The sequence below is a fragment of the Peromyscus maniculatus genome, chromosome 11, assembly GCF_049852395.1.
Source record: "Peromyscus maniculatus bairdii isolate BWxNUB_F1_BW_parent chromosome 11, HU_Pman_BW_mat_3.1, whole genome shotgun sequence".
Taxonomy (NCBI): domain Eukaryota; kingdom Metazoa; phylum Chordata; class Mammalia; order Rodentia; family Cricetidae; genus Peromyscus; species Peromyscus maniculatus.
Window position 1 is genome coordinate 65,635,823 of NC_134862.1, and position 16,712 is coordinate 65,652,534.

At 43.5% G+C, this 16,712-nt stretch overlaps 1 protein-coding gene across 12 annotated transcripts in view; it reads left to right on the plus strand.

Annotated features, from left to right (window-relative positions):
- The window catches only part of Abl2 (ABL proto-oncogene 2, non-receptor tyrosine kinase), a 103,847-nt gene that overhangs the window by 64,641 nt on the left and 22,494 nt on the right, over positions 1 to 16,712 (plus strand). For 6 of the 12 annotated variants that reach the window (XM_076547736.1, XM_076547732.1, XM_076547726.1 and 3 more), the window contains exons 2-4: positions 7,012 to 7,074; positions 8,814 to 8,984; positions 14,230 to 14,525. In XM_076547736.1, the coding sequence (XP_076403851.1) occupies positions 7,012 to 7,074; positions 8,814 to 8,984; positions 14,230 to 14,525 (530 nt within the window). Of the gene's footprint in view, positions 1 to 2,120; positions 2,338 to 7,011; positions 7,075 to 8,813; positions 8,985 to 14,229; positions 14,526 to 16,712 lie in introns of those variants that run through there. The other 6 variants (XM_076547730.1, XM_076547731.1, XM_076547735.1 and 3 more) reach the window with 3 other exon arrangements.

Below are 16,712 nucleotides of genomic sequence, written 5' to 3' on the forward strand. Positions count from 1 at the left end.
TTTGTCCTTTGTGTCTGGCCCCCCTTTTTTTTTCCTTTGGTTTTTTCGAGACAGGGTTTCTCTGTGTAGCTTTGGAGACTTTTTCCTGGAACTTGTTCTGTAGCCCAGGCTGGCCTGAACTCACAGAGATCCACCCTGGCTCTGCCTCCCAAGTGCTGGGATTAAAGGCGTGCGCCGCCGCCGCCGCCGCCGCCGCCGCCGCCGCCGCCGCCGCCGCCGCCGCCGCCGCCACCACCACCACCTGGTGTGTCTGGATTCTTATGATGCTTTCAAAGCATATATCTGTTGTAACATATATCCAATTTTGTTCCTTTTTATGACTGAATAATAATACTCCACTATATGTACATACCACATTTTGCCTATGCATTTATTTTTTCTACAGTGTAAGAACACATTATAAAATTCCTGATGGCTTAAGAAGATTTACTAATTGAATAGTAAATCATGATAGACAGATTCTCCATATGAACATATGGATTATGGAGATCCTCTCCCTGAACAGTTTTTAAATCCTCAGAGAAATTCCACCTGGTATTTGAAATTCTGAGTCATTATTTGAAGTAGCCTGTAGATGTAACAGTCTTAATTAAATAAGAAACACAGAGCCAAATGCAGAGTCAAAAGAGGTCAGAGCAGGAGCTGAGAGCTGAGACTTAAAACCGCCTTCTTACCCTTCCTGCCGCTGCTGTCCCTCCTCTCAGCAAGAGACCTACTTCCTGTGTGTCTGTCTTTTTACTGACTTTCTGTTCTGCCTTCTCATTGGTTGTAAACCCAACCACATGACCTCCTCATCACTGCCTCTCTATACAGACCTCCAGGTCTCTATGGTTGGTATTGAGATTAAAGGCGTGTGTCTCCATGCTGGCTGTATCCTTGAACACACAGAGATCTGCCTGACATGTGATCGACATGTGATTGGGATTAAAGGTGTGCGCCACCACCACCCAGCTTCTGCTATAGCTTGCTATTAGCTCTGACCCCCAGGCAACTTTATTTATTAACATAAGAATAAAATCATATTTTAGTACAAATAAAATATCACCATAGTAGCCTTTAGTCATTTAATTTTTGCTTTCCCATAGTACGGATACAGCAGCTTTGTAAAGGTTAGTTTCATTGAAAACACAGATTTTAGTTTGTCAAGTGTTGTTGATAACATACATTGAAGTCAGTCTTTCTCTTGCAATGTTAATTACAACTTGTATTTTTATATTTTTTATTTAATGTGAGTACTTAGGTCCTGCTTTTCTGTGATTTTACTCCGTTACTTTTATTGACCTAAATAACTGGTATATAGTAGGTGCTTAATAATCAATGCAGTGGACATTCCCAGCTGTACAGTTACAGGTACTGTTTTGTATTACTACTATTATTGGTGCTGTAGTTGAGGTTTTTTGAGAGAGGAGCTTTAGCACAGGCTGGCTTTGAACTCGAAAGCTTTCACCTAGCCAAGCGTTGGTATTAGCTATGTGCCACCACGGTCTCTGAATTAGTTTTGTAGTTATCTTAGTTATCCATCCACACTGCTTAGTTATCCATCCCTTACTTTACTAGTTTGTGTCTCATAGATCACTCTGAGTTTTAAGGTCTTAAATTTTATGTAACTTTCCTCTGTACTTAACATTAGGCTTTTGCCTTTCCAAGTTCACAGTTTTCAGTGCTGCGAGCTGTGCTTTTTACCTGCATTGAGCCACACAGGCCGTTTGTTAGGAAAGGCAGTTGGTTAGTTGCTCTCTGCTTCTGCCTGTGCTTATGAGTCACACGGTAACTATTTCTTTGACTTTGGATTTGTGGTTTCTTGAACTAACTAGAGTGATGTACAGATGAGTCTTGTTGGGCGTTTCCTGTCTTTTCAAAGTGTGTTTGGTGTTGTACTGTAAACAGGTTTTCTCCAAGGAAACGCTGAACAGTCTCCTCACCTCTTTACCTCTGCGACTGGGACTTCTGTACCTACTGATCTTGGCTGATTTTGTCATTGAGTGGTTACTGTTGTGTGACTGAAATAGCCTCTGTATCATCTCCACCCCCACCCCTGAGCTTTTGGAGTAGCTCCACCCTTACTCAGGTCTCCGCCCTGCCCCGTGGGTTGAACTTGTCCTTTGTTCTTTCTGGCCACTGAGTATAGGAGTGAATGTCCCACGTGTATGGATTGCTGGCCAGAGTGGTATTTTAAGGCTCCTCTATTCAGAACAGTCTAGCTTAGCTGCTGCTCGGCCAAAGGCATGGTCCTGGGGCCTGTTCAGCTGCCTCCAGCCAGTTACTGTAGAGACCAGGATACTTTGCTGCCCTGCCCTGGCGGGGATGCCTCAGAGTTGCATGTGGCCCACATAGCAGGTATGTTCAGAGACGAGGGCTGGACTGGGGTGGAGGTAGGTAACACAGTAATGAAATGTGGATTAGTCTTCTCCTTTTACCTCCATTGTGGTCAGTGAAGGTTGGTTTATATGGTTTGCTTTTTTCTGGTATTTTATACTACTGCACTCTTTCATTAGCTTGGTTGGTTGGTTTTGGTTTTGGGGGGCAGGATCTCACAATGTAACCTTGGCTGGCCTGGAACTCGGAGAGATCTGCCTGCCTCTGCCAGCGCCGGAGTCAGGGCGTGTGCCACCATGCTCAGCCTTGTTTTGTTTGACGTAAGGTCTCACTGTCTCCCTGGCTGGCCTGGAACTTACTATGTAGACCAGGCTGGCCTCAAACTCACAGAGGTTAGCCTGCTTCTGCCTCCTGAGAGCTGACTCCTGAGAACTTTTAATAAATAATGGAAGAACATGAATAATCTATAAAATGATGCTAGATGTACATGTCTTTATTGAAAAACTTAAGCTGAATTGAAAGCTACCAAATAATATATCCAACTAAAATAGTTTTTAAAGAGGTATTAAAATTATTGCTAACTTCTTAGACAATATACAATCAAAGTAGAACAATGTTAAGTAGTATAAAGTAATGAAAACATTTTGAGAAAATAATTACTACCTGACAAGTTTATAATGAAAATGATAAAAAAAAAAACCTGGCTGAATAAATATTAGAACTGTGTTTTATAAGCTAAATATTAGATATCCACATTTCCTCTGAATTTGAATTTGTATTTCAGTTTTATTATTCTGGATTTTAAGTATGTTGCTGGTGTGTGTGTGTGTGTGTGTGTGTGTGTGTGTGTGTGTGTGTGTGTGTTCTACAAGTAGAAAAGATAAAGATTACTTCTTTTTGGTTGTCAATATTTCTGCTCCCAAGTCTTTTACTCAAGTAAGTAAAGTTTGGGGCCCTTGACTGCTTTGTTTCCACGGTCTACCACTATAGCAGTGGGTTAACTGAAGGAATTAGTTAACGTGCTGAGTTAACGAACCTGCATTGTTGAGAAGTTCGACATTCTAGCCCACACACTGACATCGACGTGGGCGCAGTACCTCTGACTCATGGGGCTTGCCTGTCTTAACTGGTGGCAGATGCGGCGGGCGGCGTAGACTGGACCTGATGGCTGAGGCTCCAGGTCCTCCACCCACAGGCTTTGGTTCCCTTTGCTTTTGCTTTGTTCTTTAGTTTTCTCTCTCTTCTTATTTCTTTACATTTTCGCTCCCCAACCTTCCAGCTAAGATGATTCCTTAACTCTGTGCTTGGTCCTGACCTTAGACAGAATTAGGACGTTTTTTGTTGGAAGATACTTTCTTTTTGTTTGGTGCTAGTGGGTAGGCCAGTGTTTTCTGAGGATATCCTGTGCAGGCAGATTGCACAGGAATTTGTTCTGCAAGAACAAAAGAGTGAGTGGGAAGAAAGAAAGAAGGAAGGAAGGAAGGAAACTTTGTAAAAGCCGGAGACGGGAGGGCCTGCTCGGAACGGAAAGACTGTCTGTCTCCTTGGCTTGGGTTCTTCGAGGTGTTTTCCCTTAGACACTGCCTTTACCTTGTGCTTGTTACTTCATTTAAGGGCTATGCACCATTGGTTGACTTTTATTAAATTTATTAAAATTTTAAAAATTTTTTAGAAAGCTTTTCATGTGTTGATTATATTTAACCCCCTCCTCCAATTCTTCCCACAGCTTTAAAATGTACAGAAAATTGTTCTGTGAACTCCATTCTTTTTTTTTTTTTTTTGCCAAGTAATATAGTAAAATTGAAGGTAAAAACTTGCCTTTACTAGCCCTCTGTTGGGCCCAGAGTTCCTCCTTACGTATTGACAGTCAGCAGTGCAGAGCTTTTGTTCATCATATTTAAAGGGCGTCCAGTGTAAAGTGAGCTCTGCTGGGTGGTAGAGGCTTTGCTGCTCCCTCCAATAGGACCTGCTGTGAGTTTGCAGGCTACACGATTATCCTTCAACAAGCCTTTTGTTGTGTGTTGGTTGCTTTGTTTGCAGATACAGTCTTGCTATGTTGTGCAAACTTATCTGATGTGGGTCTTAAGATCCTTCTGGCTCAGCCTCTGGAATACTGGGGCTGAAGCCGTGTGCCACATGCCTGATTTTAAATTTTTTTTTTTTTTTTTTTAAAAGCCTCTTGCTGGGCGGTGGTGGCGCACGCCTTTAATCCCACACATTCGGGAGGCAGAGCCAGGCGGATCTCTGTGGGTTCGAGGCTAGCCTGGGCTACCAAGTGAGCCCCAGGAAAGGCGCAAAGCTACACAGAGAAACCCTGTCTTGAAAAACCAAAAAAAAAAAAAAAAAAGCCTCTTATATATGAGCACTTTTGGGTCAGGGGAGAAGGGCTATTGTTCATTATTCAAGAAAAATTCCTGTCCTCATAAAACATTGCACCCGGAAGAGTTAGGTAATATACATGTGTATCCTAAGTAGGTAAATTGTGTGATATGTTTTGTAGAACAAACTGAGGGCGACTAAATCAGGAAAGGAAACACAGGGGATGTTAGAGTGTTGTTAGGAGTGATGCACTTCAAAATAGGATCATCAGAAATGTTATCCTCAGAGTTACATTTGAGTGACGTGTAACCGAGACGGAAGAAAAGGCCAGAGGGGGAAAGGCAGGGCTGTGTACTGCCATGTTTAAGCAGTAGTGGGGAGGGTGGTGGTCAGCATTGAAGGAAGACTAGGGGAGAAATGTACTAGGACTAGAGACAGGGCTCAGTGGTTCAGAGCACTCCCTACGCTAGCCAAGGACTGGGGTTCAAATCCCAGCTGTGTATGATGGTGCATACTCTTAATCCCAGGCAATGGGGAAAAGGAGGTGGACCTCTGTGAGTTCAAGACCAGCCAGGGCTACATAGTGATACCCTGTCTTAAAAAGGAAGATGAGTTGGGCAAATTAAACTGTGAGGGACCTGAAAGGCACTTTAAGGATTTGCTTTTTACTCTAAAATTGGGACCAATGAAGAATTTTAAACATAGAGCAACAATCTGACTTTTTTTTTTTTTAAGCTTTATAAGGAACATGTATAGACACACAGAAATCAGTAGTGAAAGAGTGTTGGTAGAAGTGAAAAGGGTGGGTGAGAAATGGATAGATTTTGGATGTTTTAAATTGTTTACCTTAATTTAGGTGTATACGCGCGCGCGCGCGCGCGCACACACACACACACACACACATACATATTCACATGTGAGAGTCAGGACAGTTTTTGACAGTAGGTTCTCTTCTTCCTCCGTGTGGTTTCCGAGCATGGAACCAGGGTTGGCAAGCTTGGCAGCAGGCAGCATTAGCACTCAGCCATCTCCCTGGACTCGTAGGTGTTCTGTGAGAGTAAGAACAGAGATATGAACGATCAGAGTTGGTGGCCAGAGCACCTGAAGAGAGAGTTACCATTGAGTGGGGTGGGGAATTCCGGCAGGAGAAACAGATTGGAAGCGGGTATGGGTTGGAGAGCAGCTTTACTTGGTCAATTCCAGTGGTGTCATTGGTGATTTCTGGCCTTCATGTTGGGAAACCCTGCACGATACCAGTTTGTTTGCTCAGTTTGGCTTTGTGGATCTTAACATTGAAGATGCTGGTTTTCACAAAGGTAAATGTACTGTTTGCTAATTCTGTCTTCCATTGTGTTTACGTTGGTTTTAGCATCTTCTGAACACTACAGAAAATCAAGTTCTAAATATTACTCAACGGGTAGCATTGTTTGTTTGGTTTGGTTTTTTGTTTGTTTGTTTTTGCATCGGGGTCTTACTATGTATGCACTATAGCTCTGAATAGCCTGGAACCTTGAACTCAAGAGATCCGCCTGCTTCTGCCTCCCCAGTGCTGAGATTAAAGGTGTGCCCACCACACACATCTGGTTAGTATATTTTAGATTAAGATACATTTCATTGTTTGCTGTCTCTTACATTTTTGTGTAAGTTGGGTATCATGCAACTAACAGCTATTGAGTACAGATTATGGAACCTTTGGGGGGGAAATGTGATTGTTATCCATAAGAAGTACATTGTGAGGTTGGGAAAGAAATCTAGAGAGGAGGGGTTGATGCTGTAAATGTGGTTTTTTGGGGAGACTGCAGATTCAGAAGGGAACTGGGTGTTGTAAAGTGAGGAGTCAGCCAGTCAAGAGAAAAGCAGGAAACAGGGGCTGAGGAGATAGCTCTTCCAGTAAAGTACTTGTCTTCAAGCGTGGGGAGCTGAGTTTGATTCCCAGAACCCATGTTTTTAAAAGCTGAGCATGGTGGCACACTTGTAATCCCAGTACTGGGGAGCCAGCCTGACTAATTTCCTGGATGAGCCCTAGGCCGTGAGACACCGATTTTAAAAAGAAGGTGGATGGCTCCTGAGGAATAACAGAGAGGTTGTCCTTTAACCTCCACGTGAACAGATGTGTACCTACTGTGCACATACATACAAAGAAATAGTGAGAAAGGCCACTACAGGTATAGTGATTGCGTGAACAAAGGTCCAGATGTGGAAGGCAGTACCCTTAAAGCTTACAGTGTAAGGTGTGGTGTGGGGAGAGGTAAAGCAGAGAATTTGGTCCACTTTGCTCACGAAAGAGCTTAAAAGCCAGGAATGATGAGACTCCAGTTTGATGATGAACTCTTAAAGGGCTGAAGAGTGATATGGTCCACTTTTTGTCTTAAATAGATCACTTTGCCAGCTGTGTGGAGGATGGATTTGAGGGAGACAAGACTGGAGGCAGTAGTCCAGGTGAGATCTGTTGGGGATCCGAACGAAGGGATTGAAGGAGAGATGGAGAAGAGGGGGTGACTTGAAACAACATGAAACCACAGATGCAAAGCGTTTCCCCCTTCAGAATGGCTGAACCAATTTTGAATTAAAAAACAAAACAAAACAAAACCTAGGAAAAAGACAAAGAGAAAAATGTCACAGGACATAGATCATTTGCAAACAGACACCTAACACAGTCCCTTGGGTCAAGAAAATTGCTATTGGAAGAACAGTGGGTTTTTTTTGTTGTTGTTGTTGTTTTGTTTTGTTTTTCCCTCTCTTGTTTGTTTTGTACAACCAAACTAGGGTATGAGAATCAGGTAATTTTCAACAAATGTGTTATAGGAATAGATTCAGAAACTATAAGGCCTTGAGAAGAAACAGATCTTACGAGGCCTTAGCTGGTGTACATAATTGAAACTCAAAAGTACATTGGTGGTATTTTTCTAGAACCTTGAAGAAATTACTGATAGTTTACAAAAATCTACTGCCCAGGAAAAGAGATTTTAGTTTTAAAAAAATTAAAACATTGAACAATTGTGAGCTATTATAACAAAAAAGATGTTTTAGATGTTAATAGTATCTTGTATTAAATTAAATTGTGTTTCTTTTTCTTTCTTTACTGTTTTTGAGGTAAGGTAAGTCTCACTCTATAGTCTAGGCTGGCCTCACATGCCTTCTGAGTGGTGGGTTACAGGTGTGAGCTGCCATGCCTGACTCAAATGTGTTTTTGTTTAGCAGATAACTTCAGCATTTATCTTGCTAGAAGCATTGTGTTTGTATTTGTTATTTGTAAATAGAAACTTATTTTCCCTACAGTTTCTTTTATATGAAGGCGTAAAGGAAGCACCTAGCTTAGAAGGGTTTGTTAATTTTTCCATTCGTATTTCTGGTCATTGTCACAATAGCTGGGTGTGAGGGACACTCCTGAAATCCTAGCACTTGTGTGTGTGTGGAGTGGGTGGGGGGCTGGGTAATAGATGGCAGAAGGATCAGGAGTTCAAGGTCACCCTCCACTGCATAGCAAGTTTGAGACTGAGGCCAGTGTGGGCCCTAACTCAACCCCACCTCTAAAAAGTTGCAAGTCATTGCTGGGCGGTGGTGGCGCACGCCTTTAATCCCAGCACTCGGGAGGCAGAGCCAGGTGGATCTCTGTGAGTTCGAGGCCAGCCTGGACTACCAAGTGAGTCCCAGGAAAGGCGCAAAGCTACACAGAGAAACCCTGTCTCGAAAAAAAACCAAAAAAAAAAAAAAAAAAAAAAAAAAAAAAGTTGCAAGTCATTACCACAGCAAAGGATCACACATACTTTATAAAGCTAGCAAGCACTTGTTGCTGAGTTTTGTTTCTCATTTCTAGAGAACTGCACCTTTGCTCTTCATTCAGGCCTGGTTTAGGTGACTGCATGGAAATCAGAACTAATCCTCTGATGCTGTGGTACAGTTTCAGCAAGTTGGTTGCTGCCTTGAAACCCAGGGAATACAGCACCTTTGCCTGCTCTCTTATGTGGGGTTTTTTGAGATAGAGTCTCGTGTAGCTCAGGCTGGTCTTAAACTCACTGTCCAGTGGAGGAGACCTGGAGCTGACAACCCCTGGTTATTTCTTCTTGGTACTTGTGAACACTTCTCAGTGTGAGCCAGCAGCTCACATGCAGCCCCGCACTGAGCTGACTCTTAGCGGTCTCACTCACTGGACTGCTTTCCCTTCTTGTGTCTTTCAGAAGTTTTGCACCGTCCCTACGGCTGTGACGCTGAATCTCAGGCACTGAATGAAGCTATCAGGTGGAGCTCCAAGGAGAACTTGCTGGGAGCCACTGAGAGTGACCCTAATCTCTTTGTCGCACTTTATGACTTTGTGGCAAGTGGTGATAACACACTCAGTATCACTAAAGGTGAGACTTCTCCCCATTCTGCTTCACAGTTTTCTCTGGCGGCCGGTGAGAAATGAAGGCCTGTGCCGCCTTCTGCCACTACCACTGACCAGATGATTGTGCCCAGGCAGTTCTGCTTCCTTCTCTCTTTCACCTGTGTCTGGACGGCCGTCAAGAAAGAGTCCATATTGGTAGAACTTTGTTCTCTAAACCCGCCGCTTCCTTCTGTTTACACTGACCTGTGATTGAGACAAGCTGCAGTGCAGATCCCCACTGGCTCCCAGGTCCTCTGCGTGGACTGACGGCTCTCTGCAGACTGGTACAGTCCACAGTGGCATCAGGAACTTGGACCCATCTCACTGAAGTGCACTTCTGTTTCGGGTAGCAACATTTTCAGTTTTTGGAGCAAGACTTTGTGTAGAGAGAAAGTCGTCCAGTGCTTACATCGGGTGCATGGTTCTTATTTTGTTGTTGTCCAGCTCAGTTGCCCTGGCCTAGACAACCAGTTCTTTCTATGGGCTGGTGAAAGAACAGTTAGGAAGGGTCTGTCTCTCCTACTCTAATATCTTTAGAGAGTAAATGAGATTGTTTTCAGAGGCCAGTTCTTATAAAAAGGAAACACTAAGAACAAGACCAGATAAAATCACCAATCATTTTTTGAACACCAATGAAAATAGCGGAACTTTTATGAGAAAGAATAAGAGTGGGGACATTATCGTTCATTTTGCACATGAATTGGGTTAGGCTAGTCCGCCTGTACTGGGTGTTTGTTTGTTTGTTTGTTTGTTTGTTTGTTTTTTCTCTTTTTTGGGCGAGGGGAATAGGGGAGTTGTAAAGCCTCCCACTATGAGGAAAATTTATCTCAAAATAATACTTAAATGAAATTATAACAAGCGATTATTTCTCAGACAGATTATTCTCAAATACCTTGTATTTATAAGGTTCAGAATGAAGCAGTTAGTGGAAATGATGATACTAAGTCAAGCCAGCAGGCCTCCCCTGACCATGAGGAAATATTTCCATATAAGATTTTTACAAATATTCGTTAAATTTTGGAACCCCATGCAAGCTAGGCAAGTGCTCTCCTGAAGAGCTACAACCCCAGACTCAGCATATCACTTTTTAAGTGCTATCAAATTCACTAAAGCAGAATTCCTTAAAACTGAGTTTCTTAAATTGTGTTACATGGATTTAATCCATGTGTACGAGCCTTTTGCCTGACTTCTTGCATGTGTACCACATATGTGCTTGGTGCTCCATGAAGGTCACGAGAATGGTTGCATCTCATGGAAATGGAGTTACAGGTGGTTGGGAGGTAACATGTGGGTGCTGGGAATCTAGCCCAGGTCCCCTGGAAGAGCAGCTAGTGTTTTAAGTGCTGAGCCATCTCTCCGCCCCCAGACTGAGTTTCTCAGACTGGAGTATAGGCATGTTCAGACGGTGTACATGCACATGCACATAGGAAGGAGGCATAGGAAGGTGAAATGCAGGCTCTCCTCTGGTCAGCGTGAGATAGATAGGTATGCATGCGAAGGTCATGGTTATTCTTACCTAAAGTTTGAGGCTCAAACAAAGGACTTCAAGCCATGTTCTGTTGTGTGGTAGTCCCTTATATGGTAGTGTTCTCTGTGTACTTGTTTGCAAAGCAGTGATTAAGAACATGATTGGCTAGGAACAATTTTCTCATGAGTATTTTCCAAGATGGTTCATTCACCAAGGAAACATTAATAAAGTCTTATTAATTTCTCAGTTACTAGTTATAGCAACCATTAGTATGCTGCTCAAGGACTGGGATTCCCTTTATCTCATGATTGACAATGGTTTTTCTTTAAAAACCATGACATTTTTATATTGTTTTTTTATTAATAAAAAGATGTTAAACTGGGTGGCAGTGGTGGCGTACACCTTTAATCTCAGCCCTTGGGAGGCAGAGATAGGCGGATCTCTGTGAGTTCAAGGCCAGCCTGGTCTACAGAGCGAGATCCAGGACAGGCACCAGAGAGAGAGAGAGAGAGAGAGAGAGAGAGAGAGAGAGATATGTCATGCTGAAGCCTCATTGTTGAGTTGTTATTTTTAATGAGGCAGGGTCTCCTGTAACCCAAGCCTGATCTTTACACAAATCTGGGTAGCTTTGAACACCTAACCCTCCTCTCTTTACATTCCAAGTGTTGGAATTAGAGGTGTTTGACATCATGTCTGCCTTTCTATAGTTTTAAGGAAAAAGAACTATCCTTTAAAAAGAAAATAATACTTACTATAGTGTTGCTTGATTTTTTCGCCTTGCCCACTGTCAGGACAAATCTCTGTCACCCGCCAGTCCCACAGCCGCTCAGACCCAACCAAATAAACACAGACACTTATATTGCTTGCAAACTGCATGGCCGTGGCAGGCTTCCTGCCAACTGTCCTTATCTTGCTAACTGTGCTTTTATCTTAAATTGATCCATTTCCATACATCTATACCTTGCCATGTGGCTGGTGGCCTACTGGCGTCTTCACATGCTGCTGGTCATGGCGGCGGCTGCAGTGTCTCTGGTCATGGCGGCGGCTGCAGCCTCTCTGGTCATTGCGGCGGCTGCAGCGTCTCCTTCTGCCTTTCTGTCCTTTTATCCTGCCTAGTCACGGCCGATCAGGTTTTATTTATTAACCAATCAGAGCAACTTGACATACAGACCATCCCCCAGCACAGCCAAGTGCAGACCATCTCAAACACCTGCACTCAGGCCCATGGTCCTAATCATCCTCTATACGGACCTGCTGGGTAACGCCACAAGGAACCTGAGAATGGGCTCCCACAGGACCTACAGAACATCCCACAGCACTATAGTTTTTCTTTTGAAAGTGATGGTTGGCTTAAATTAAATAATGAAACATTTTGGGGCTCAGTGGTTTACAAGCACTTGCTGCTTCTGCAGAGGACCCTGGTTCAAATCCTGGCACCCAGTGATAACTCATAAAATCTGATACACTCTTCTAGCTTCTTCAGGCACCATACACATACATGGTACACATACATACACACTGGCAAAACATTTATACACATTAAATAATAAATGTGTTTTGAAAAAAGTTTGATGTTGACTATGTGGCTTTTGCTTGAAATTCCAGCATTTTGAGATACTAAAGCAAAAACATGTTGGCCAGGTAGGCTACAGAGTGAGACTCTGTCTTTAAATGAAAGTTGTAGAGAAAGCAGTATTGGGTACCTATAAGCAGGAGGCTTGAGCCCAGGGGACTGATATTATCTATCCGTGGATGACAGAGTGAGACCTCCCCCATAGCAAAAATAAAAAAGTTCTTTCTAAGATTCCTGTCCTGACCTGACAGTGTCTGCTTCCCCGTGCATTCCCATGGTTCTCCTCCTGTCTGTCCTGACCTGCCAGTGTCTGCTTCCCCGTGCATTCCCATGGTTCTCCTCCTGTCTGTCCTGACCTGCCAGTGTCTGCTTCCCTGTGCATTCCCATGGTTCTCCTCCTGTCTGTCCTGACAGTGTCTGTTTCCCTGTGCATTCCCATGGTTCTCCTCCTAGGCAAAGCCCTAGGATTTTTTGGCTTTGTCCTGATTATGATAGCCTATATTAAGCAGTTTTGTATAAGTGTTTAAGGAAGCAGCAGTGTACACACACACACACACACACACACACACACACACACACACACACACACACACACACAAACGAGTTTTCCTAGCAAGTTTCTTTTGTTCCCATTGTTAGCTACTGTGCCTCTGCGCATTTGTGGATTCCCACCACTATACCAGACACTCTTGTCTTATTATCTTTATACAGTGTATAATGTGTGCATGTATGAGTTTCTTCACAGGCCTCTGAGTACTTTCTCCCACATCCAGGTGTCTTCTCAGGTGAAATGGTAGGGTGAATAGAAAGTCATGTTATGGTAATTACAGTGTAGGCCACGGGAGAAAGGTAGATGGCTACCACGATGGTAAGTCTGAATTTTCCCACAGCAGCCTTGGCCTGGTGTCTTCTGGGCCCTGTCTGTAGGTTGATTGCCTTCTTTCTGCTCTCCGGCACTAAGGTAGCAGGTGTGACCTCTATAGAAAACCTTGTGTCTCTTGGAAACTAGAGTCCTTAGATGAACATTTATGTTATCGTTGCTATCTGTTACTTTGTCTGTTTTGACAAAGAAGCTTCTAGTCTGTGCTGCAAATACGGGCAAAGTGTTTATTGAAGTCTGAAGCAGATGTTTCCAGTTTAATAGTGACATCAAGAGAGTGAAGCTGATACAAAGATTCACCAAATGACTTAGAATTGGGGTTCCAACTTCACAGTTATTTTCTGTTTGCACAGACTAATTTTAGAGGAAAGGGAAGAGTGATTCATGCTTTCTGGGAAACAGGAAGAACTGGGAAAATGGAACTTTGAACCCTTGAGTCCTGGAAACACTTGTGCTGTGAGAGTCCTCCCCACCCCTCCCGTCCTCTACACGGTTGTCCTGCTGACACCTCGGCTGGCTCTGGAGTCTGGCGGGGGTGTTGGGGCAGGAGGGGGGTTGGGGCAGGAGGTGTTTGCTTACGTTGATGGCTCTGTTGCTTCACTGTCTTCTGACAGTTTCAGTAACTTTGTATTTCACACGTCTCCTTCCTAAGCTTTTGTTATCCTTAACACTGGATCGGAAGGATGGATGGATGGATAGCATCCCTCTTTTAAGTGAAAGTAAATTTTATTTTTCTTTTGAAGAGTAAGTACTATCTAGGTGTTAGTAGAATTCAGGAGACTGAAGAATGGTCATGAGTCCAAGTCTCGCCAGTCTAGGCTACATGAAACTATCTTAGAAGAAGGGGTGGGCAGGCGGGCTTGGTAGATGGTTTGTGATTAAGAGCGCTTACTGCTTGCTCCTTCAGAGGGTCAGAGTTCAGTTCTCAGGATCCATATTGGGTAACTCGCAGTTGCCTGTTACTCTGGTCCTAGGGGATCCAACATGCCTTTCTGGACAATCACGCACGCACGCACACACGCATTGTCATTTTCTAGCTATTTGAGTAAACTTTTCTTTCTATACTAACTTAGCATTATATATATGACATTTGTAGTGGCATATAACCTTTAAAAACCTGTACCATCAGCAACCTTTCTTGTTAGACTCCTGTGGTTTAAGCTACAAAGCAGAGACTAATCAGGATATTGGTACACAAGCACCAAAGTTCTTGGCTCGTTTTTTAGTGAAGTTGAAGTTTCACACTCCACTGCTCAGTCGCAAAGAATCTTAACATTTTCTCTTTCATTCTGTGATGACTTTATGGCTAGGTGAAAAACTACGAGTCCTTGGTTACAACCAGAATGGCGAGTGGAGTGAAGTTCGCTCCAAGAATGGACAGGGTTGGGTGCCAAGCAACTACATCACTCCAGTGAACAGCCTGGAGAAACATTCCTGGTACCACGGACCCGTGTCCCGCAGCGCAGCCGAGTATCTTCTCAGCAGCCTTATCAATGGCAGCTTCCTGGTTCGGGAGAGTGAGAGCAGCCCTGGGCAGCTGTCCATCTCACTGAGGTATGAGGGACGTGTGTATCACTACAGGATCAATACCACCACAGACAGCAAGGTAAGACCTGTCAGCAACCACCTGTACGTGTGGAGATGTATTGAACAGGGTTAAAGTAGAAAATCATTTTTATGTCTGATGTAAAATAAAGTATTGCCTAATTGTGTGAATTGGGGCTGTTCGTCATGTTAGAGCTTCCTTCTTTCAAAACTACTCGGTAATAAGGTTAAAATTGTAGATAATTAATAGTTCAAGGGTAAGCTATATTTGAAGGTGAGGAATGAAGTGATGTATACATGTTAGCTGTTTTAATCAACAACACAAACCCACAAGAAGTACATAAAAACAGAAGTTACAGGGCTGGAGAGATGGCTCGGGTGTTAAGAGCACTGGCTGCTCTTCCAGAGTTCAATTCACAGCACCCACATGGTGGCTCACAACCATCTGTAATGAGATCTGGTGCCCTTGTCTGGCCTACAGGGGATACATGCAAATAGAACACTATACATAATAAATAAATAAACCTTTAAAAAAAAAAGAAGTTACAGATCAGCTGTAAGCTTTGGTGAGGAGACTAATTGCCATTAAAAAGTTCATAGAGTAAGAATTGGGAGTTTGGAGACTGGTGTTTCTCATTAGTATGTAGTAATATAAATAGATCACCCAGCCACTTAGAAACTTGAATGTTGGGAAGCTCAGTCTCAGTAGAGTGAATGTGTTAGACCGGAACTTTTGAGGGCTGGAGAGAGGGCTTAGTGTGAAGAGCCCTGGCTACTCTTGCAGGAGCCCTAGCTTCAATTTACAGCACCCCATTGAGAGATCCAATGCCCTCTTCTGGCCTCTATGGGCACCAGGTATACATGTGGTGCACAAACATGTGGGGAAACACTCATACACATAAATAAAGTAATTCAATTTGAAAACAAAAGTGGACGGTAAACTATCAGGCCCACGCTTAGGTCAGTTGTTCTGGTGAATGGTTGGTTTAGGTTGGGCCCCCTTTCCCCCACTGTGTGACACACAGGAAAGCTGGGACTGAAGGCCTATGCCACTGCCGCCCGGCTACTTTTGAACTTTTTAGTGACGTATAATGTGCTGTGTGTCCGGGTGTGGGTGAGTTTGTGCATGTGGGTGCAGTGCCCACACAGACCAGAAGAGGACTTCAGACTCCCCTGGAACTGGAGTTGTGTGCGTCCTGGCGTGGGTGCTGGAGACCAAACCCCAGTCCTCTCCAAGAGCAGTACACACTTTGAACCACTAAGCCATCACTTCCGTCTCCCCCTTGTCTGTTATTAAACCCCATTTTGTAGGACTGTAAAGATTAAATGAAGCGTTTTTTGTAAAGTTTAATAGCTAATACAGCATAGGAAATACATTACTAGTTTTCTTTCTCTTTTTGTACCATTATACAAGCAGAGTGTATTGTCTATGGCCTGGTGTAGCTAGAGTTTTTCTGCCTGGCCCACAGTCAGGACAAATCTCTCACCTGCCAGTCCCACAGCTGCTCAGACCCAACCGAGTAAACACACAGAGACTTATATTGCTTACAAACTGTATGGCCGTGGCAGGCTTCTTGTTATCTAGTTTTTCTATCTTAAATCAATTATTAATCTATAAGTTGCCACATGGCTTGTGACTTCCCCGTATCTTAACGTCAGCAGCTGGCAGCGTCTCTCTCTCTCAGCCTTCCAGTTCCCAGAATTCTATTCTCTGCTTGTCCCCTATACTTCCTGCCTGGCTACTGGCCAATCAGTGTTTTATTTATTAACCAATCAGAGCAACACATTTAACATACAGAACATCCCGCAGCAGGTAATGTAACAAGACCCAACAGTTATTTGTTCGCTTTTGTTTGTCTCTTGACAAATACCAGAGAGAAACAGTTAACAAACATTTATGTTAACTCACGATTTCAGAGAGCTCAGTCTGTTTCTAGCAGCTGTTTCTAATACTTTCAGGCTGTGGTCAGGTAGAACATCATGGTGGCGTCACGTGGTGGAGCAGAACTGCTCACCTCATAGCTACCAGAAGGGACCAGAGAGAAGCAGCGTACTGATTGGACTCACCAGCTGAAGAACAGCCAGCCCTTCAGCATAAGTCTTTTGGGGGACACTGTGCATCTACACAAACACAGCAGAAATGATCACGCCGATAAGCCAGACTTAGGCAAGAACAGTATTTATGGACGTCCCAAGCAGTGTGATTTATTAATAAATGATCATATATTGTTAACCTAGAATCTCCTAC